The 23,799-nt window shown below is 37.5% G+C and overlaps 1 protein-coding gene across 20 annotated transcripts in view; it reads left to right on the plus strand.

Moving 5' to 3' along the window:
• ABI3BP (ABI family member 3 binding protein) overlaps positions 1 to 23,799 on the plus strand; it is a 246,227-nt gene that overhangs the window by 94,842 nt on the left and 127,586 nt on the right. For all 20 annotated transcript variants that reach the window (XM_045193486.2, XM_045193488.2, XM_045193493.2 and 17 more), the window contains exons 5-9: positions 10,299 to 10,480; positions 11,024 to 11,079; positions 20,943 to 20,991; positions 22,403 to 22,474; positions 22,994 to 23,086. In XM_045193486.2, the coding sequence (XP_045049421.2) occupies positions 10,299 to 10,480; positions 11,024 to 11,079; positions 20,943 to 20,991; positions 22,403 to 22,474; positions 22,994 to 23,086 (452 nt within the window). The remainder of the gene's footprint in view (positions 1 to 10,298; positions 10,481 to 11,023; positions 11,080 to 20,942; positions 20,992 to 22,402; positions 22,475 to 22,993; positions 23,087 to 23,799) is intronic.

Below are 23,799 nucleotides of genomic sequence, written 5' to 3' on the forward strand. Positions count from 1 at the left end.
CACTTGAGTGAATGAGAGAATCAAGGCATCCTCGGTGGAAATAGAGAACTGATAGGACATAACTAAAAGGGAAGAATTAAACTGTAATGACTAAAAAGAGGCACTTGGAGTATTTGTGAATTTCACTTACCCATGCCTCCTTTCTCCCTAGTTAATAAAGACCTGACATCTTAAAGTCTTTGTATGTTTGAGAAAAAAATAGTAGTCCCTATTTAAAAGCTCTGGAAATACTGTACACAACATAAGTAGCCAAATAAATCTACCAGAACAACTCTCAATTAGTGTAATTAGAAGCAGACTTGGAGAAATTCACTCTCATATGATCATGCAGATGTTTTTAGAATTTAGACTAATCTAGTAGGTTAGAATAAGCAATAATAGTTATAGGGAACGATTGCTTTTCAAATATTGGACGATTAATACAGCTGAAGTTTTGCTTCAGGAATATCTTCTTGCAAAACCATTGAAATCTGAATGCCCTTGGCTTGCTGCAGAAGTACCAACTGGTGTGATTTTAATCCATTTAACTTCAATATTTGAGCCTCTGGGTAGAGTCTCTGATTTTTAAAAAATCACATTGGTTTGTTGGATAGCTTCATTTATCCTATGCAAATGCAAATAATTTACTGGGAAAGTTTTTGCTTTTTTACTTTGACTTTGGACTTCCTATACCAAAGCTCTGTGCAGTAAGTTTCTGATGAGAAAACCAGTGTTTTTTGTTTGTTTGTTTAGAACTTGGAAATATTGATGAAGTGTTTATTCATCCTTTGTGGTGCATGTTTCTATTCCTATTTGCATAGGGTCCATGTGGCTCCCCCTGTTTATACATCCTTTTCTGAGTTCATATTGAAGTATGGATGTGCTTAATTTACAGTTTCTATTCTTAATGGACTTTGAATGGAAGAACGTGTCGCTTGTCCTTGATATATCTAAGGTCAAAAGAAAGCTTTCCAAATTGGCCCAGATGAAAAGTAAAACATGTTTTTAACCAAAATTTATTTCACCATTAATGGCTTATTTTTTCCTTCCCATGTTTCCAACTTGTTAAGTTGTTTAAGATTGCTTTAGTTATCACTTTGCCAACTCATTAGTTTTATGATTCATTTAGATATCATTTTCACATTTTCTAACAATTTTATATTGTATTTATTTACTCTTAATGTAGAATGGGGACCTTCTTTTTAACTGGTCCAGAGAAGGCTGTTGATTTTCACTTTTTCCTCCCAAGTTTTTAAGAAGGAGGTATTTCCAATATTTGTAAATTCTTATCTGAATGAGCCCAATACCTTGTTACCCATTTGTCTTGCCACATAAATTTTAAGTTCTGTGAGGACAGAGATTGTATGTATCTTAACCACTATTATCTCACCAGCATCTGGCACATAGTAGGTCATCAGTAAGTATATGCTGATTAATAAACAGTGAAATATCAGCATTTCTACTTCTGTCTCACCATTACTTGAAACTCAACATGACAACATTGAACTCATACTTTCACTCATGACATGTCACCTCACTCATCTTATTACTTTCTGAACTACTGTCGTTCTTCCACTCACCCTAGTCAGAAACTTTTGTTTTTCATCTCCTATAACTAATGAGCCCCCAAGTTATATTGGTGTTGTCTTTGAGAAGTACGCATATAAGTATCTTTATCTTTGACTTCTCCATTTCCTTGCCACGGATTCCAATCCAGGCACTCCTCACCTTACTCCACATCATAGAAATAGCATCCTGCCTATTTTTCCTGGCTTTTTTCCGACCCTAATTCCTCCTGACTGCAATACTGAGGAAATTTAGACTATTCGCCATCAGCTTACTCTTTCTTCAGCCTAGATGTATCTTTACTTCCCTCTTCTTCCTAAGGGACACACTTCCACCTCCAGACAGTGCTCATCAGCGTGCCCCCTCCACACTCTGTAAGCCTTTCTCTTTCACATCCGCCCTTTCGCTACCACCGGTGACCTGCCCTTCGCTTGCAAACGTGCTCCAGAGTTCCCTACCTGAAAACAAAACCTTCTGTTGATCCTGCTGTATCTTCCAAGCTACTTTTTAATCTCCTGTTTTAATTCCAAAACTATTTATTGCTAATTTCTGTACCAGTCTTGATTTCATTTCACTGGCTTCCATCCCTCTCTGCTACTCACTGAAACTTCTCTTTGTGATCATCAGTGATCAATTAATTGCTAAATCCAATAGAATTTTCTCAGTTCTTATCCTTTTTGACTGCTCTATGAAATTGTTGGCCGTTCACCAATTCTTGAACTCTTTCTTTTACATTTTCATTTAGATTTTTTTCTTACCTTTCTCTCCTCTGTTGCTTACTTGTTCTGCCTCCCAAACATGTCTCTCCTCAGATCTCTCATCTGTGCATCCTCCATACCTCATCTGTGCCCTGTCTTTAACTGTCACCTCCATGTAGAACAGTACTTCTCAAACTTTGACGTGCCTGTAAATCATTTGGCAGACCTTGTTAAAATGCAGATGCTGATTCCATAGTCCTGAGGAAGAGCCCGAGAGCCTGCATTTCTAAAAGCTCCCAGGAGTTGTCCATGTGGCTCTTCTACACAGAGCAGTGGGAATGGCAAAGTTGTAAATGATTTCCAATGCTAAACCTCAGACCTTGACTCATTTCCAAAATTCTGAGACTATATTTTTAGATGCCGATGGGATATTTTTATTACATTCACCAGGTAAAGGTGGTCAGCATCTCAAACTCAAACTAAATTTATGTTTTGTATACTAATAAAAGAACTCCTTTTTCCATCACTTTAACTTCCCTCTTCTCAAGTATGAAACTTCAGTTTTGATTTTTATTTACACTTTCCTTGGCACCTATATCCCATAAGGAGTCTAATGTCATCGATTCTTTTATAGAAATATGATTTTGATCTGTTTGTTTTTCCCCCTTTATTCTGATTCTTCTATGAGTCATTGCTTTGATGTCTCAAAGCTGGGCTACAGCCGATAAATCTAGCTTCCTTCTTTGATGCTCAACTTCATTCCCCTGTTGACGATCTCTACCAGCTCCCAACTGCCTGATGAAAGAAAGCATAGAATCTCTCTAAGGATCTGTGCCAAGGACTATTTGAGTCAAGCTCCTGTCATGAGGTTTGAATCTGGCCTACTCTGCTTTCCCTAGACCTGGTTAGGATGTCTTGCTTTAAATCACTCTACTAGGATGGGACTTAAAATGCAGCCTGTCCAGTTTATAAGTTCAGGCTGCAAGCTGCCATACGCAGCCACTGTCAGCACTGTCTGCCCTTCACCCCACCTTCTTTGGTTATATTCATGCACACGTCTGCCTTCCTCACTATACCATGAGCTCATTTCTGAAATTATGCCTGGTGTCCCACTGATCTTCCATTTCACAAAGAACCTAGCATCACATTTTATAATAGTACGCCTCAACAAATGTATAAACTAATAAGCAAATGAAATGTTAAGAGCAAGCCTAAAGAATCAGCCAGCCAGTGCATTCAGCCCTTGCAGAATCCTTGCAGCTCCTCTGCAGCGTCTCCCATCCAGAGTTCCCCGTGAATATCTCCAGGGATGGTAACAGCATGAATGTGAAGAGTATAAATTCTGGCTGGATTAACTAACCTAAGTTAAATTCTGCTTATTATTAGCCTTGGACAGGTTACTTAAATGCTTTAAGCCTTGGTTTTCTCATCTGTAAAATGGGGGTAATAATAGTAATATCTCATAGAGTTGTCACATTTAATGAATTGACACCATAAAATGTGACTGAGTTAACATATCGTCTGGCATTCAGTGAGCACTCAATAAGTGCTTACTGTGTTTTCTGCTAGTCTTGATGTTTTTGATATTATTTGCCTTATGTTATAATTATTCACAACATAATAAATTATGTTATAATTACCACTTCAAACTATTCCATTTTAGATAGCACTGAGATTACTAGAAACTTTTTTATTCTATTGAGCTTAAGACAGCCAGCAGTAGGTAATAACGAAAAGAAATTTTGGAAATGGTTGACCAGTTTGAAAATCACTGCAAGAGTTCAAAGATAATTGGGACCTAAATTAGGCCCTTAAGTAGCTATTCCTAAGCTGCTTAGGAATAGAGAAGAGACTTGAAAACTGATTGAACATGAGGGGAGAGGGAACCTAAAATCAAGAGGAACAAGAACAGGTTTGAGAAAGAAGATGAGTAAATTTTAAGGTAGTTATGAAATTCATGGAGGATTAAGTCATTAAATTTGATCCTAAGGATGAGCAATTCGGGCACCACTTGGCAAAGACGTTTAGGCATTATGAGTGGTAAGAAGGTGTGAGAAAATAGATTACTTTCAAGAAATTTTGTGCTAAAACATAGCGGCAGGGATAAAAAGCAAGCATCAGTTTTATTATTGTTTTGATAGAATGGAAAATATTTAGACCTCATTTACACTCAAAAAAAGATCTTTGAAGAAATCAGGAAAATGGTTGGAAAGCAGATGGAATAAAATTACCAAGCCATGTATTTTTCAGAAGGGAAAACCCTGGAATCGGAGAAGGGCAAGGAGAGAGAAGGGAGAGAGACACTTTGAGAGGGAGGAGGACAGAATGTGTATCAGTAATCACAGCCTCATTAAGGCAGGAAGCAAGAACATTGACAAAGAGGGGTGACAGGAAGAGTACTTCGATGTGAAGGGAGCAAAAAATGTGTGGAGATGTTTTAAGAAATATAATAGTAGTTAATTACATAGACATAAAACAATGCTGAAAAAAGTATGGAAAGCCCATAGAGGGCCAACCATGTGCACCAAACCCAGCTAGTTTGTGAAAGGAGTAACTTTATTTTGACATTCCTCAATTTCTCCATTTAGTGTAATTCACTGCAAGGTATATCACAAATTTTGTTTATGGATTTTCTACCTCTATTTCTGCTCTTCTGTTTTGCCTTTGTATTTTATTAGAATAGAGTGTCTGATCTGTAGTTAGAATACATATTTAGAAACAGAAATAATGTCAAAGATCATCTAGTGCATTCCCTTTTCATTCTTTTCTTAAAAATATATTTTATTCACTATGCTATTACAGTTGTCCCTTTTTTTCTCCCCTTTATTTCCCTCTGCCCTGCATACCCCCTCCCACCGGCATTCCCCACCCCACTCCCCTTAGTTCATGTCCATGGGTTGTACATCTAAGTTCTTTGGCTTCTTCATTTTCTATACTATTCTTAACCTCTCCCTGTCTATTTTGTACCTACCTATTATGCTTCTTATTCCTTGTACCTTTTCACTCATTCTTTCCCCTCTCCCTCCCCACTGATAACCCTCCATGTGATCTCCATTTCTCTGGTTCTGTTCCTGTTCTAGTTGTTTGCTTAGTTTGTTTTTGTTTGTTTGTTTTAGGTTCAGTAGTTGATAGTTGTGAATTTACTGTCATTTTACTGTTCATATTTTTGACCATCTTCTCTTCCTTAGATAAGTCCCTTTAACATTTCATATAATAAGGGCTTGGTGATGGTGAACTCCTTTAACTTGACCTTATCTGGGAAGCATTTTATCTGCCCTTCCATTCTAAATGATAGTTTTGCTGGATAGAGTAATCTTAGATGGAAGTCCTTGCCTTTCATGACTTCAAATACTTCTTTCCAGCCCCTTCTTGCCTGCAAGATTTCTTTTGAGAAATCAGCTGCTAGTTTTATGGGAACTCCTTTGTAGGTAACTGTCTCCTTTTCTCTTGCTGCTTTTAAGATTCTCTCCTTCTCTTTCATCTTGGGTAATGTAATTATGGTGTGCCTTGGTGTGTTCTTCCTTGCGTCCAGCTTCTTTGGAACTCTCTGGGCTTCCTGGACTTCCTGGAAGTCTAGTTCCTTTGCCAGATTGGGGAAGTTCTCCTTCATTGTGTTTTCAAATAAGTTTTCAATTTCTTGCTCTTCCTCTTCTCCTTCTGGCATCTCTATGATTTGGATGTTGGAGTGCTTAACATTGTCTCAGAGGTTCCTAAGCCTTGCCTCATTTTTCCTCATTCTGTTGTGGTTGAATGTTTCTTTCTTCTGGTCCAAACCAGTGATTTGAGTCCCAGTTTTCCTTCCCATCACTGTTGTACATTTTTCTTTATTTCACTTTGCATAGCCTTCACTTTTTCTTCTATTTTGAGACCATACTCAACCATTTCTGTGAGCATCCTGATTACCAGTGTTTTGACCTATGTATCTGATAGGTTAGCTATCTCTTCATCACTTCCATTTTTGGAGTTTTGATCTCTTCTTTCATTTGGGCCATATTTTTTTGTCTTGCCATGCCTGTTACATTGTAAGGGGTGGAGCCTTAGGTATTTGCCAGGGCAGGGCAACCCATGTGGCTGTATGTGGGGGAGGGGTCCAAGAGGGAATAATGACACTTGCTTGGCTCTCAGCCAGCTTTCAGTCACTTCCCCTGCTACCCACAAGCAAAGTGGGCCCTGCTGGTCCTGATTCCTGGGTGGGTGGGCTTTTGTACATTCTAGACCCTGTGGGTCTCTCCAAAGAACTCTTCTATGAGGCTGGGAGTTTCTCCCACCACCATCACTCCCACAGATTTTTACAGCCACATGTTTTGAGGCTTTATTTTCGCACCCTTGAACCCTGGGTTGCACAGTCTGTCTCGCTCTCCAGTTGTTCCAGTTTATCCACAACCGAATGTGGAACCACCAGTCCTCCAGCCCTTGCCTTGCTGTGAGTCCTATCTGCACTGTCTGCCCATCTCCACCCCTCCTACCAGTCTGGGCGAATGTTTCTTCTTTAACTCCTTGGTTGTTGGACTTCCATACTGTTCAGTTTTCTGGCAGTTCTGGTTATTTCTTGTTTTTAAATGTGGTGTTGTCCTTCTTTTGGTTGTATGAGGAGGCAAAGTGTATCTACCTATGCCTCCATCTTGTCCAGAAGTCCATTCCCCTTTCTTTTTCAGTGGAGAAAAAAATATGTATGTGTAAGTGTGCAAAGAGACTCTCCCAAGGTAATGCTACTAATTTTCAGCTGACAAATATCCATACCATTATCTGCCCTCTCTACTACATTTTGAAGAGCTATGTATGAATTTTTTTTTAATTTTTATTGTTATTCGATTACAGTTGTATGCCTTTTCTCCCCTTCCCTCCACCCTACCCCAGCTGAACCCACCTCCCTCCCCAACCTCCACCCTCCCCCTTGATTTTGTCCATGTGTCCTTTATAGTAGTTCCTGTAATCCCCTCTCCTCACTGTCCCCTCCCCACTCCCCCCTGGCTATTGTTAGATTGTTCTTAACTTCAATGTCTCTGGTTATATTTTGTTTGCTTTTTTCTTCTGTTGATTATGTTCCAGTTAAAGGTGAGATCATATGGTATTTGTCCCTCACCACCTGGCTTATTTCACTTAGCATATGCTCTCCAGTTCCATCCATGCTGTTGCAAAGGGTATAAGCTCCTTCTTTCTCTCTGCTGCGTAGAATTCCATTGTGTAAATACACCAAAGTTTTTGGATCCACTCACTTGCTGATGGGCACTTAGGTTGTTTCCAGTACTTGGCTATTGTAAATTTCTTTAAGCTATAATAACAATTGTTCCATTGAGACAGTCGAGGAGCTCAAAGTACAGAATAATGCCAGATGAACCAAACACTGTCTTCAACAGTTTTTTACTGCTTAATTAGGAAATGAGATACATTCTTAAAATCCAAATGGCTACAAGCAGACCCTCCAGAGGTCTTCTCTGATAATAGCACTGGCCCCCCTGGATCATGCAAGCAGTTCAGGACTTCACAAATGTATCCAAACTAGAGATTTATAACTGTAGTCATCCATCTGGTCTGATTTTAACTTTTCTGTATTTTTTTCAAAGTCCTGTCATAAGCCAGGCAGAGAAAAAACATCATCAACAAAAATCCCAAGCATCAAACTTGTCAAAAAATGTGGTTTATAAATCACTGTTGATGTTTTGACTTGAGGACACAGGAGATTTGTATTCTATAATGTTTCCTTTTAGTAGCAGTATTTTGGCTGGAACAGCCAGCTTCCCTCATTCTGTTTTGTGCTGCTTTGGAATGAAGGACTGGAGTCTGGAGAGCAGCTTTTACTAGAAAGAAGCAAGTTAATGAATAGTTTCAAGCAGTTCCGTAGTTCGTGACCGGTAAAAATGTAGGTGGAATGTACGAACACATCTCTTTTTCTCTGTACTTATTGTACTGTAAGCCCTGTGCCGAATGCATGGGCAGGCAGCCTGTGTAGGTGCACAGAGTGGCCCCCGTATAAGTCCCCACACTCTTTTTAAGGCTCCACTGTCCCTGTCTTGACATTCTAACTCATTTTTTAATTAGAGGCTACATGTTTTCATTTTGCAATGAACCCCACCAATTATGTAGCCAGTCCTAGCCCTTGTTTCCAGAGAGTCTGGGTAATTCTTTTTGTATCACCAAGAATTTGTGCCTGGCACTAAGAGAGTGCACAATAAATGTGTTGATGTGAGGAACATGCACACCTGTAGACAATTTTGCGATTTCATTTGAACCAAAACTGATGCCAGTTATGGGAAGCAAGATCTCAAATGCTGCCAAGAATGACACTTTTGCAGTTTCTTTTATGTGTTTGGAATTGAGGGAACAAATGTAAGAAAGATTACATAGACGCTGGAGAAAGCAAGGTGGGGATTGGATTACAGGAGAGTTGACAATGTTTTGTGCCCTCTTGAGTGTTGTTATGGCTTATTTCAAAGGTGTTTTAACCTAAATGCACAGAACAAATGGACGGGGCTTGCTTAAAGCAAAAATAAAGCTTTTACTAAAACGTAATATGCTTGGTGTGTGACTACCCACTATATGACCTGCCCGGTTAGGAATTTATGAACTGGTCACCCTGTCAGGTTACTTTTCATAGAACTCCTTTTTCATCCACAAATGTTTTAAGCATGAGTAAATGAGTGGTATTTTTTAAAAGCTTTGTATAAATGCAATTGGCCTGAATTTTAGTCCATTTAATTTTTCTGTGTTGAGGAGCGGAGGAGAGGCACTAAATTTTGAGAGAAAATTCCACATATAAGGAAGAATCTAAAGTAGTATGACAAACATCTATGTTCCCATCACCGTACATAACAGCTATCATTTTGTTCCATTTACTTAAAATGCTTACTTAAAAGTGAAAGGTTTAATTATCTGCTCCTTTTCCCTTTAATCCCATTTCTCTCCCTACCTGCTCATTGGGAGCCAAAGCACTGTTGTAATCTGTTGTCTCCTTACAATGCCAGGAATAATATATGGCAACATATTTTGTGTTTGTGTGTTTTGATGTTTCCATAAATGACTCGACACTATATCATTTTGTAATTCACTATTTTCATTCAATATTTTGCTTGTAAAATCTCTCCATGTTGACACACGTGGCTCTTGTTCATTCACTCCCATTACTGCATACAGTTGCGATGATGACCTCTTTGTGGGTCTGCCGCCCCACCTAGGGAGGCTGTTGAGAGCAGAGCCAGTGGACTCTTTCTTTGTGTTCTGGTTCTGCTGTTGCCACGAGGAAAAGTCCTTAGCTGGGTGACAATGGGCAAGCTAAACGATCTTTCCAGAATTCCATTTTCACATTTGAAAAAATGGAAGTAATAATCTCTACCACTTAAGATGTTTTTGTGAAAATTCAGTGAGAAAATATATGTACGACCTGGTACATGATAAAGGTACAAAAAGTAGTGGTGGAGATTATTATTCTCTATATACATGTGAAATATTATGAAGCTATCAGCAAATATATAACAGTGATTTTGAATTTACATTGTTTGATTTTTCTCAATGTACTCTGACCTTGGCTGCTGGTCTTGATTCTTTTTTTATAATGGTAAGAAAATTTCACCCTCAAACTGTAGTCCTGGTTGCATCTTAGCATTTCAGTTTTCTCTTTTAACATTGAATGATATTATTTCTAATGCAGTTTTCTTAGGGTGAAAGGCTTGAAGCTGTACAATTATGAAACTATAACATTAAGTATTCATAAAATCATGCCTATGTTCTTCTCTATGCATAACTGGGAAAAAATGAACATCCACTGTTTCCCAACTTTAATTTTGCAAAGTAGCAATAAGAGAACTGAGAAATCTGAATTCTGTCAGACCATAACTGTGCTGCTGCACAATCCCCTAATTTGCAATTAAAAATTAAAAACTTAAGCATATATTAAGGTATTTTTTAATGTTCTCTACAAAAATTTTTAAAACTTAAACAGAAGCTAATATAGAATCCAATCTTTGGAGTAGATGAGAGTCTGTGATATATTAAGAAACTAGAAAATATATTCTGAATCTTTCTGTGATTTTAAAGCATCCTATTTTGGGTTTTCAACAGGTTTTATACAATTCGCTATAGAGAAAAGGATAAGGAAAAGAAATGGATTTTTCAACTCTGTCCAGCCACTGAAACAATTGTAGAAAATCTAAAGCCTGACACGGTTTATGAATTCGGAGTAAAAGACAATGTAGAAGGTGGAATTTGGAGTAAAATTTTCAATCACAAGACTATTATTGGAAGTAAGTACTTGGAACTGACTTAGTAAGCTTTCTGTAATGTTTTTCTTTGGCCCCTAATGATCAAATTTTTAATTAACTGTGTAATGTGAGAGAAGGTAATTCCCATCTTCTAGTATTTGAGAAAACACAGAAGTAAACAAAATTTGTTGAGTATTGATATTTCAGACTCTTTTTTATGAGTGTTTTTTTTAATGATACTAACATTTAATGCCTCCATTGATAACAGTTCATTGGTCACCGTAGTATTTTAAATCAATCCCTGACCTATGATTACCAACTTAGCCAAAAAACGAATAATGTGTGCAAATGTCCAGATGGAAAACTGGACCGGTTTTCACTGATGCTTTAGAGAGTCCTGGACTTTCTTCCTCTTATCCCTTCATTCAAAGTCTTTATTGGAATCAGTGTTTAAAATAATAGTAAATAAAGTAATATGCTTAAGTTAGAGACAGCAGGACTTCTAGTTGTTTTCATAATGATTCCATAAGAATTGATTTAGAAGCAAGAAAAATGAAAATATCATTTTTCTCTTGTTTTTGTCAGGTATAAACAAAGTAAATGGGAAAATTCAAAGTACCTATGATCAAGTAAACACAGTGGTATGTACCAGGTTATTTTCAAGAATGTTTTTTAATAATTGTATTTGCATTGTATTTTTATTTGAGTAAGGAAAGAGTCCTATTATTAGGTACTGAGACTGGACTGACTGATTAGCTATGGATGGGGTGTTAGGTAAAGTACTTATCATTTTAGGAATTAGTTTCTTTTACAGAAAACAGAGGTAGAAGTATAATACAAAAGCATCTCTAATTTGTTTAAAGCTCTAAAAGTCTGACATTTAATATGGTTACTCTAGTACATCAGTATTCCAGATATTTTGAAATTATGCTTATTATCTTCTGTCCCGTGGGTTGTTTCTTTACTGTAACATGTTCCAAGAGCAAGTTGGTACATGCTGCACTTACCTTGCTACTGTTCAAATCTTTTCTCTATGTTCTATCACTTCCTACTGAAAGAGCCAACCCTCTTCAAAATGATAAAGCCTTGGCTTGTCTTTTTCAGGTGCGCAGCCTGTGCTTAGTGCAGTCAATGTTTATACATTTTATGTGCCAGGCATTTCCCCCCATCTAGTCACCTTTTTCTCTCTCACTTCAGAAACTCAGTCCCTTGTTCTTCTCTTTCCTTTCTCCTTTCAAAATCTGTGCTCGGGACGCATCCTAGCAGCTATGTGCAACCAGTTGTAAATGTAAGCCATCGTTATAACCATCACACAGTTGTTTGCATTTTAAATCACATGCCCAATTACAAAGTGATTGGGATGTCTGGTCACTGAGTAGATAGAGGAGTCACTTTGATGAGAAGAGTGGAATTTGGTCCTAGCTTTGGTGCTAGGAATTGAAATTTTCAGCCACAGAAATATCCTGCGGTCAAGTGAACATGCGAAGACTATTCATGGTTGCAAAGCTATTCTGGTCAACGTGTGAATGATGTGTATGGATGGATATCTTCTTATGTCTAATTAAATAGTCCACAGACTACTCTGCCGATCATGCAGCATTGTGGGAAGAAAGGTAGTACACACCCCACAGGAATAATAAAAAATAGACTGAATTCTTTTTAGTGACAGAAAATGGGTTTGGATAAAATAGAACTGACTGAGAAATAATCTTGCTAAGGTGAATGTTTCTGTGGTTTCAATTGGCAGAAAATTATGCATACTAGAAAAGCTACCAAATTATGATTATCAGATTACTATGATTGCCCAGGAAAGTATTTTGATTTATTTCAATAATAATATTAAAAAAGGAGATTGCAGATACATTCCTAAGCCGTGACTTTTTTTTATTTTCCTTTTTTTAGTTTTCCTCCCTCCTTCCCTCCCTTCCTTCCTTGTCTTCCTTCTTTCTCTCTTTTTGTTCTTTCTTTGTGTCTTCCTCTTTCCTTCTTTATTTCTTTTTTCTTGAGTTTTAATTTTTCTTAATTATCTAATTAATATTTAAAGATTTAGAATGTATAAAATGAAAAAGAAATATTAACAAAATTACCTATAACTCTTCTAAATGACTAGTATAAAACCATTTATGGTCTACTTTTAAAACTTTGGAATATTTTTTTTATTTCTAAGCATATTTTCATTGTAAAATTAAAATCATGATATATATATATATATAATTTTATATCTCACTCTTTCACTTAGCCAAAATATGACATAGCATATTTTTTAAAAGATTTTATTTATTGACTTTTTAGAGAGGGGAAGAGAGGGAGAAAGAGCGGGAGAGAAACATCAGTGTGTGAGAGATACATTGATTGGTTGCCTCTCACATGCCTCCAACTGGGGACCTGGCCCACAACCCAGGCAACCCAGGTGCCCTGACTGGGAATTGAACCAGCCACCTTTTGGCTCACAGGCCAGCGCTCAATCCATTTAGCCACACTAGCCAGGGCAAGACATAGCATATTTCATTTTATTAAATTCTCTTCATACACATAATCTTAATTGGTGGTACACCAATTAAATGATTTAGATCATTTAGAAAGCATGATCCAAACATGCTTTTACATACCCAATCAGTTTCTACTTTGTAGATATGTAAATTATTTCTAATAGTTTTTTAATTGTCAGTGATGTGATGGTGAACATTTATAAGTCTTTGTTCACATTTTTGATTATTTCCTTACAATAGATTCTCCGAGTGGGAATTAACAGTTTAGATATTGAACATTTTTAAACTTCCTAATATGTATGGTCAAATTTCTTTCCAGAATTGGAAATTCTTTCCAATTTACCATGTTGCCAGCGATGTATCAGAGATATCTTGCTATAGGACCCTGGTTATTAACATTATGTATTTACATCACTAAATCCTGGCTAATGTAATAGTGTGAAATGTTTTTTAATTGTGGTTCTCTGCTGATAAAGCAGTACTTTCTTCCCTTGTTTATTAGCCATTTGCAGTTTTCATTTAATGACCTTTGTCTCAGCTCTTGTTTATTGGGTATCTCCTGGTGGTTTCATTGAATAGTTTAAAGGCACAGATTGATGAACATTGACCCTTTGTAAGATCATCTAGAAACATTCTCACATTTGTTATCAACTTTCTTATGAGAATATCTGAAATAGTCAAGTCTTGAAATTTGCTTAATCAAATTGTCTTTTTCATTGTCATATCTTCAATTGCATTATATTTTAGAAAACCCTCCCCGATCCAGAGAGCAGACAAATATCCCCCCTTTTAGTTATATAAGCAGTTTGATTTTGCTCTGTCTTATGTAGTAAGGTTTTATATTGATTAGGTTATAGATTTTTCCTAAATAATTGACCAGTTGGCCTTGTACCAAGTATTGATTTGTGCACTCCTTAAGGTCCCTTTGGCTTTGTCTCTCTTAAACCCAATCACAGGGATTGCCTTCTAGAACAATCCTCAGTCTTGTTGTGAATGGTTTCTTAGGAAGCGTTTCTTATCTCCCAGCCTCTTAGTTGTCATGCTTTATCTTACATGTGACTCACTGATATCATTTGATCATTTCCCAATAATTTGTATATTTTGGCAGGATATTTCATTTAGGTTGAAATACTCAGCAAGATTGGGAAAGATAGTTGACATTTTACTCCCAAAGAAATTAATTTCTTTTTTACATCACAATAGCCATGTCGAGAAGAACCAGGAAAGAACTTCCTGCATCTACTGACACAGAGCCAGATATTTTATCACTGCAAGCTGTGAGGTGGAGTACCCGCAGCCAGCTCCCATGAGATGTGGTTTGAAACTCTTGGTTATTTCCAAAGGAAAACTCGAATTAATTACAGAGTTATTTTAAGGCTTCTCTGTGAGGCTTTCTTCATCGTTACCTCCTGAAGGGCAGAAAAATGTTTCATGAATTGCTCTTGGGTAGCTGGGGAAAGCTGAAAAGAAGCCACTTGAGACAGCCTTGATCATCTTATGTGGCCACGTAGAATTGATTCTGAAATTGATTTGATACTTTAGAGGAATATTTAAACCCAAATTAAGTCCATGTCAATCCAAATACTAACCCATCTCTTCTCTGAGACTGATCTTAGAAGGCAGTATTTCAAGAGATTTACTTTTAGGGTTTTAAGCAAAAGACACATTAAAAAATGTTTTTACTTATATATACATGCTTATATCTGAAACTTACATGGAGCAAAAACTACTTAAAACCTTCTAAAAGGAGATATTTGACATGGGAAAAATAATTTGAACTTTAGGCTATCCATTTTTAAAAGATCAATACTATTGAGGTTAATAAATTGGATGTTGATAGATATTTTCAGCACCAAAGCATATGCTTTTATTACAATGTTCCATTGCTTCTCTAAAGCAGTGGATGATCCTGGTATTAATGTCTATGGCTCGGGGGAGTTCATGTAATTTTTAAAATTCTCATTTGAGGACATGTTCATTGATTTTGAGAGACGGGAAGGGAGAAAGAGAGAGAAACATGGATTAGTTGCCTCCCATACGCACCCTGACTGGGGATCCAACCCAAAACCTAGGTATGTGTACTGACCAGGAGTCGAACTGGCAACCTTTTGGTTGCAGGGGTGTCCAAACTTTTGACATCCCTAGGCCACACTGGAAGAAGAAGAGTTGTCTTGGGCCACACATGAAATACACAAACACTAACAAAAACAAAAAAATCTCATAATGTTCTAAGTAAATTTACGATTTAGTGTTGGGCCACATTGATAGCCATCCCAGACCACATGAAGCCCGTGGGCCGCAGGTTGGACACTCCTGGTACAGGAAGATGCTCCAACCAATTTAGCCACACCAGCCTAGGTGATTTAACATAATTTTAATTTCTTACAATAAAAGAGTTAAGTACCAAAAATGTTGAATGTTGACTACAGCCCCCATCGTAAGCATGTGGTTACTTTGTATTGTAATGGACGTAGCTGAGCACAGGTCCTGCTGACTCATGCCAAAGACATAGCAGGGGTCTCTTCTGTTTGGTTAGTGACTTTGCTCTACCAGTTGTAAAATACTTACATTATCCCTGCTTATACCCCTAGAAAAATCAGAGAAAGGTGTATGCATTAAACAGAAGCACGATTCTTTCAGTATAAGCTATATCACTCAAGATTCATGTAGTTGAAGAAAAAACACATTTTTCATGATAACTGCTGTTTTTTCTATGTTGAAAATCTAGAACAATTCTTACAGAGGTTAAACGTTTAATATTAGGTTTCATTATATTAAAAAATAAAAATGATGGCTGAGAAGACCTAACTTTAATACATTATCTTGATAGTTTTTTTAAAAAAAATGTAGTTATCTAACTAGCTCACTGAACAATAAAATTTTTAATTTTAATTTTTTATCGTATATTTCCATTACCATTTAACTCTCATGTACCCCCTTCCCTCTGCAATCACCACACTGTCGTCCATGTCCATGAGTCCGTTTTCCTTTTTGATTGATGCCTCCACCTGAACATTCAATTTTGGAAGTGTATAGCATTTATTAACAAAGATTTTAAAATAGAAGTTTAATTAATTAATCCACATCTCCTTAGGATCACTGTTCCCCTAAAATGTGATATCTACTTTCACCCTTAAATTTTTCTATCAGAGATCCACCCATGTTTTCGAAAAGCCACATTTGCATTGGCAAAAAGAAACAATGGCGCCCATCCTTAGAGTGTGGCAGTTATCAAACAAATGAAGTGAGCAGGGAGAAATACCTCATGGTCTCCACCCACACCCTAATTGTGTAAAGCAATATATCAGCTGTCCTCCCACTATTAGCAAGTGTCGTCCTAGGCAGAAACTTGAAAACTTTACATTTATGCCAACGATATTGCCAAAGGTGCGTGTCTGATTCCTCCGTAGCTTATCAGAAATATGAAGACTTTCGCAAGTAGAATGTTAGATTCACTTTTAACCAGATGTTAGATTGAATCAGTAGGTTTCGTAACTTTCATTAGAACATTCCCCAAATGAATTAAAACCAGAACGCAACATGCCCAAGTTCTTCACATGTGGCTTGGCTCTTGAGCCATTGAAATTTGATTGTGAGCAGCCCTTAGCCACTTTCCAAATGGACAGCTCCTCCTTACTTTAGGGACTGAACATAAAGTTAAATTTACAGTAAATATTTTGATACCACAATAATACCAAATGGACAAACCTGTAATGAACAACCTGCTAAGTATACTATTCTCCTATCATCACTACTTTTATCAAAGCTATTTTTAAAATAGTACCAGGAGGAAGTTAGTACAATGCAGTACTAACTAAGGGGCTTGATGTGGAAGCCCCTTATCCTGTGTGGCTACTACTCTCTGTGATTATTTCTGGATAAGCAGAGGCTTTGTCGAAACAACTAACAAAAGGCTGAATTGGTCACGGAGCATTGCCTTTTACCACTTTGAGTCAGTCTCTTCACTGAATCTTACCAACTGGATACTTAGCTACAACGCCCAGAGAAATGGGAAAAGTGAATTTCCTTACTGAGTCCCCCAGCTCAAGATATAGTACAACCTGGGTTCTTAAGGGACAGCATATCTTGAAACTCAGAAAAAAATAAAACAATGTATCTCTTATAGAGCAGGAGGGAAATATGCTTACGTCCTGGTATAAGGTAAACTTTTAAAAAATAGTTGCTGAATGGAGGGGTGAAGGAAGAAAGTGGTGATAGAAGTTTGCAGCAGGATTGGGGGATCAGCAAGCTGCAGAGAAAAGAGTCAACAAGGAAATGGCCTGAGAAAGAAAACTGGTACCGTGGCATCTGTTAAGAGCAGTATTCTGCTGAGGCCACACCAGCTAAACTGGGCAGCAGGATGTGGGACTTTCACTGCCTTGTTCCCCACCCCCACGCTCCACTCCAGCTACACGGAGATTCCTATACACATTGATAAATGTTCTAACAGCAAGTCTGGGTTGGCAGGTTTCTGGTACCTTTAAAAACAAACAAACAAACAAACAAACAAAAACACATTGGCCCTGGCTGGTGTGGCTCAGTGGATTGAGTGCTGGACTGCATACCAAGGGATCTCTGGTTTGATTCCCAGTCAGGGCACATGCCTGGGTTGTGGGCCAGGTCCCCAGTAGGGGGTGTGTGAAAGACAACCACTCATTGATGTTTCTCTCCCTCTCCTTCTCCCACCCTTCCCCTCTCTCTAAAAATAAAAAAATAAATAAAATATTTTTTAAAAATTAAAAATAAAAATAAACACTGTACATGAAAAAATTTAATTCAAATTGGGTTATAATTGGTTAAACACTGTTAACTTAGAAATTATCACAATATTTCATTTTCCAGTGAGCCTAGGTAACAGATATTTCCCCACGCTTTTATAAGAAAACACAGGGAAAGGATTCACAGTGTGGACTTCTTCTTGGGAATTTTAGAGCCTTCAACATAGACATTTTGGGCAAAGGGACCTTCCTGATGCCCTTTAGAAACCTGCTTACAGAGAGGCAGCCACTTGCTCATTGGTCCAGTTTTGGTGCATCTGGGGACTGCAGATTAGGCAAGAGAGTAATTAGAGGTCTAAAAAGAATTGGATTCTGCAGCTAAATGGTTTCCTTATTTTTGGCAGCACATATTGTACATATAGTCTTGCCATCATCTTAGAACATGGCTCTGTATTCAAGTAAGAACATGAAGAGAAACTTTGTTCCATTAATGTGAAGAGTGAAATATTTTCCATTTGTCCTTGTAAAAAATTGTTTGTTTAAAGCAAATCATTATAGCAAAAGAAATTAAGATTGGCATAATGCAATTCAAAGACTCAACACAACAGCATGTAGGCATTTCTGCTATAATGTGTCTCTGAAAAACTTCACATTCAGCAACGGGCACTGAATTCAGCAGGAGAAAGCATTCAAAAATCTTTGGAACTGGAGTCACAGCCCTAACAAAATGATTATTAGTACCTGCGAAGATGGTGTGGTTCCTATGGCAAGTGGCTTCCATGTGACTGGAGGTTGCCACAGCAGGCATTTAAAATTCTGAGAAATGACAGAGGCCACAGACTGTGAACCCTTTCGCCAGAGCAGCACTGGTGGAAATAAGGGGGACACGCGAGGCTGCGCCATGGGTCTAACCGTCCCTGTCTGGGGAAGCATCCTGGGTGCAAGTGCTCACATTTTATTCTCTTATAAGAAAAGATGACAGAAATCCTGCTGCCAGAGCAACATCGAAGCTGAGAAATTTTTTTTTCTTTGCTGCTGAAGATTATACTTCTATTCCTATGTTTCCCTTCCCCTTGCCTGGGAAAAATCATGTACAAAAGATCCTTATATCATTCTCTCTTTACCGATAGTGTATGAACTATGCAGTATAGAAACTTATGTAGTAGCTGAACAGACTGTTGATTAAAATAACTTTTTCTAAATATAAATGAAATTCACCCACATAGGAATTTGGAAAATAGAAAAAGGTATACAAAATAAAATTAATATCAGCTTCTAAAAGTAACTACTGTTAAAAAAGACTATGACCTATTCCCCTCTAACCTATTGTTTATATTGCATATTTGTTATAAAATTAGGTTATGTTGTAGATATGAATTTATATTCTTTGTATTTATATTATGCATATTTTTCTACTTTATTAAATAGATATCAACATTTTGAACCATAAGTTATTCAATAAAACCTCTGCTTTTGGCTAACCAGGTGTCTTACATTTGGGAATAAATGACCTTATATGTAAAAGATTATTCCTATCTTTGACTAATTCCTTAGGCTAGGTGACTATGCATCCTAGTCCATTAGGGCTACTATGACAAGAATGCCATAGACTGGATGGCTTAAACAGTAAACATTTATTTCCCACAGTTCTGGAGCTTTGGAAATCCAAGACCAAGGCACCAGCAGATCTGGTGTTTGGTGAGAGCTCACTTCCTGGCTCCCAGCCAGTCATCTTCTTGCTGTGTCTTCACAGGGTGGAAGGGTGGAGGGAGCTCTCTGGGGTCTTTTTTATAAGGGCACTAATTTCACTTCTGAGGGCTCCACCCTCATGACATAATCACTCCTCAAATGCTCCACCTCCTAATGCCATCACATTGGGGATTTAGTTTTACCATGTGAATTGGTGAGGGGGGGGTACGGCGTTCAGTCTATAGCACTGGGTCAATAAGTATAGATGCTCCTACATTGAAGTTAAGAACAAAGTAACAATAGCAAGGGCGGGGGTGGGGGGGTGGGGGCGGGGATAGTGGGTAGAGGGGATTACAGGAACTACTATAAAGGACACATGAACAAATCCAAGGGGGAGGGTGGAGAGGGGGGAGGGAAGTGGGTTCACCTGGGGTGGGGTGAAGGGATGGGGGGAAAAGGCATACAACTGTAATTAAATAACAATAAATAAATTTAAAAAAAAAGAAAAAAAAAAAGTATAGATGCTCCTTTTAAAAAAATAGTTTGATAATAGTAAGCTTTTATTTATTTATTTATTTACTTAAAATATAAGAATCTTAGTACAAAAAGAAAAATAGTCATCAGTAAGCTTGGTATTGTGGCCTTTCTATCATAGGAATGTCATTTATTAATATGGTAACATGTTAGTCTCTTGCTTACAATTATGTTGTAAGTATCTCGTTCAGCACATCCTGAATTATCAGCAGATCTGGTAGATCTTATTTATCTGTATTATGTATTTACTTTAAATCAAGCATCATGAAATCAATGTCATGTTTACCTCTTTAACTCAATCTAATTTTTCTCTACATAATTTGCTGATTTTCTTTTACCTTGTTCCCATGTCTCTCCCATGTCTGTCTTATTCTTGGCTCACAGTTCTGTCTGGTGATGTTATACCTGTCCTAGTTCAAGTAGTTGTATGACTTTATGACTTCCTGAGGGACATCTGAGGTAATTTGGGAGTAGGGGAAATGTACAGTGTTCTGAGAACTGCTTTCCTAATTCGGAGGTCCTTTGTGCATAAATATGTACAGGATGGTTAAGAGTACAGACCTTGGAAATAGAAATGTCTGGATGTGATTCCCAGCTCTGCCTTCTTGGGCAAGAAAACAGGTGGCGTCAGGAGCTCAAGGTGATAGAGTTGCGGTAGCAGCAGCAGCAATGGGGTACACTCAAACAACTGATGTTTGGTTTAGAAAGATAATATGTAGCATAACATTTATTTGAGAGGGAATGTAGAGAGAATTTGGGTCACATCTGAAATGAAGTGACAATAGACTAGTATTCAATACAGAAGATTTTGTTTCTTTCCATTGCAGTTTCTGAGTAAACTAGTGGGAGTTTTGAAGAACCTGCCTCTGTTAAATCTTTGGACATTTATAGGAAAAACAAAGCAAGTCCAATAAAATAGAGGCAATCACATATGTACTAAGATCTTTCCAGCAACAGTTAAACCAGTGTCACAGGAGACTTCACTGAAGACAAGAAAGGGCTACTTTCAGTTTTTTGATTTATTGTTTTTAAAACGTTAGCACTGAAAAGCTGACTTCCTTCCTCTCTTTTCAGCCAGCATATGTTCCAAGGAAGCTGATCCCAATAACAATCATCAAGCAAGGTAATTTTCATGAGTCTGCTCTGGATATGTATTTAGAACTATATATATACACACGTACAGGGTCAGGCAGAAGTAACACCTACTTGAGTGTAGTTGGCAGGATAATAATATGGGTGTAATAATTTATAGTTTTATTTTGAACATTTCACCTAAAATGTCATATGGTGTACTTGAGTGTGATATTGTTAGGTTACAGAATTACATGCTTACGATTTTGTAATAAAAAAAGGGCATTACTTGTTCCAGATCCTATATATATATTTTTTCTCACCTCAGGATGTGTTTATTAATGTGTGTGTGTATGAGAGAGAGAGAGAGAGAGAGAGAGGGAGAGAGAAACATTAATATTTCCCTAAATATTGATCTGTTGCCTCCCATACATGCCTTGATTGGGGGATTGAACCCACAACTTAGGCATGTGCCCTGACTGGGAATTGAACCTGTAGTCTTTTGGTGGATTGGATGATGCTCCGACCAACTGAGCCATCTGGCCAGGACTAGAATTATTTTTAGCATACTTTTCAACTGAGATAATTAAATATTGCCCATATCTTCTCAACTTTTCTGACTACTGTTTTTCAGAAAAAAAAGTTTGAAGAAATCAGCATAGTCTAGTAAATTAGAAGTTAATAGGTAATTTGGGCTCTTGTACTAATAAGCCAAGTTATGGCAAGTAACATTGGCTATACAGCTAGGCACAAAGCAATCACAAGTATTCAATTTTAAAAAGTCAGTTAAATATGTGTGGCTTAGTTTAGTGGTAAGTTAGCATACATGAAAAAAATCATTAATAGGGTATTTGGGTTAATGAAATAAAAACTTGATTTAGTGGTCACTTTAGGGAAAGTTAAGACACCCTGGCTTTAAGAATTGTAATGTCTTATTTCATTTCATCATCTGGTTGTTTTTATTTTGACTTTCAGTTTTTCAAATCATTGAACTGACTTTATTATGTCTAGAAGGTTTCTTGGTAGAAGAGATTGGGCACTTAAAATTGTTCTTCATTTTAAGAAAATAATGTCCCATGTACTCTGAAAACAGGGTCAATTGGTATTGGAATTATCCAAGGATTATTTGCTTTGAGATTACACATTTTCTCATTTGGTGCTAGTTCTTTAACTTGAGTAGGCTGCAGGAAGTGGGGATCAGAAAAGAAATTTTCAACCCGTTAGAATAGAACACTTTATGTTAGAGTCATGACCTTGCATTACTTATAGGCATTGGTGCTAAGATGTGCCTTCTAGTCCTTTCATTGGCTGTGGAGTCAACCCAATGAGTTCTTTTCTGTTAATTGAATAGTAAGATCAGGGCTTCCTCAGTGCAGTTGACTTCAGATTGTTAGCTTTCTACTGCTTTCTGACTATTCCCCCCACCCCCTGCCAACTGCCATTATTTTTTTGTATTTCAACAGTGATTCAGAATGTTACTCACAGGGCTTCCACAAAATCCCCAGATAAGACTCCCATTGGAGGAACAATACTGGGTGAGTCGTCTTGAACTCTATACTTAAGATTAAGAAAGTCAGGCTATTTTTTTTAATAATAACGCCTCTAGTGAAATTATGCACTGTGAGTAGGTCTCTTAAATTGATGTTGGTTCATTTCATTTCAACAGTTAGGATCCTGGCTGTGTTTACTCCAGGCCAGGAGCCAAGAGATGCCACCTCTATCACAGTGTCTTAGAGAGGCAACTCCAGCTCGTGCCTAGTGGGAATGAGGGCACCCATCCTACCTACCCCTCAGGATTGTTGCAGTTATGAGGGAATTTTGGTCATATTGAACTTCTCTTTTAAAAATTATTATTAATAATGGTGTTCTTTGTTCACCACACATCCTAAGCATCCATTTTATAATTTTTTGCACCCGTGGGTTAAAAGCCAGAGGATTCTGGTAGTTCAGCTCTGAATAGCTATACTTCATAGTTACTAGTATCTGGCACTCTGAGCTTTATTTTATGTCATGATGCATTCTCTTCCTCTCATCTTTACTGTCTTTCCTTGCAGTCCATCTTGTTATTCCTGGCCTTAATGAAACTTCCGTAAAACTTCCTACATCCATAATGTTTGAGATTTCAGATGCAATCAAGACACAATTAGGTAAGTAGCAAAGTTCTATGATTGAACTTTTTGGTGACCGTTACTAGCACTGATGTTCTTAGAATATCCTAGGAATCTAGAAAATGAGCTGTTTGGGGTCTCAAAGTAAAAGTAAGGGACAGGCATATGCGTTGTTGATGGGAATGTAAAGTGGTAAAGCTGCAATGGAAACAGCATGACCACTCCTCAAAAAATTAAAAATAGAATTACCATAGGGTCCAGCAATTCCACTTCTGAGTACGTAACCAAAAGGGTTGGAGAAAAGTTTTCAAAGAGATACTTGTACCCCCATGTTTGTGGTCCCATTGTTCACAGTAGCTAAAACATGGAAGCAACTCAAGGGTCTGATGGATGACTGGATAAGCAACATGTGGTTTATACACACAATGGAATATTATTCAGCCTTTAAAAGGAAGGAAATCCTGACATATGCTACAATGTTGATGAACCTTGAGGATACCATACTAAGCAAAAGAAGCCAACTACAAAAAGACCAATACTGTATGAATGGTGGTTGCTAAAGACTGGAGGGAGGAGAGGAATGGGGAGTTAGTGTTTAAAGGCACCGATTTTCAGTTTTATTAGATGGTAAGAGTCCTGGAGATGGGTAGTGGTGATGTTCACACAAATTATGGATATATTTGATATACAGAGCTTTATGTTTTAAAATGGTTAGGACCATAAACTTTATGTTATGTATATTTTACCACAAT

Source organism: Desmodus rotundus, chromosome 2 (genome assembly GCF_022682495.2).
Source record: "Desmodus rotundus isolate HL8 chromosome 2, HLdesRot8A.1, whole genome shotgun sequence".
Classification (NCBI taxonomy): Eukaryota; Metazoa; Chordata; class Mammalia; order Chiroptera; family Phyllostomidae; genus Desmodus; species Desmodus rotundus.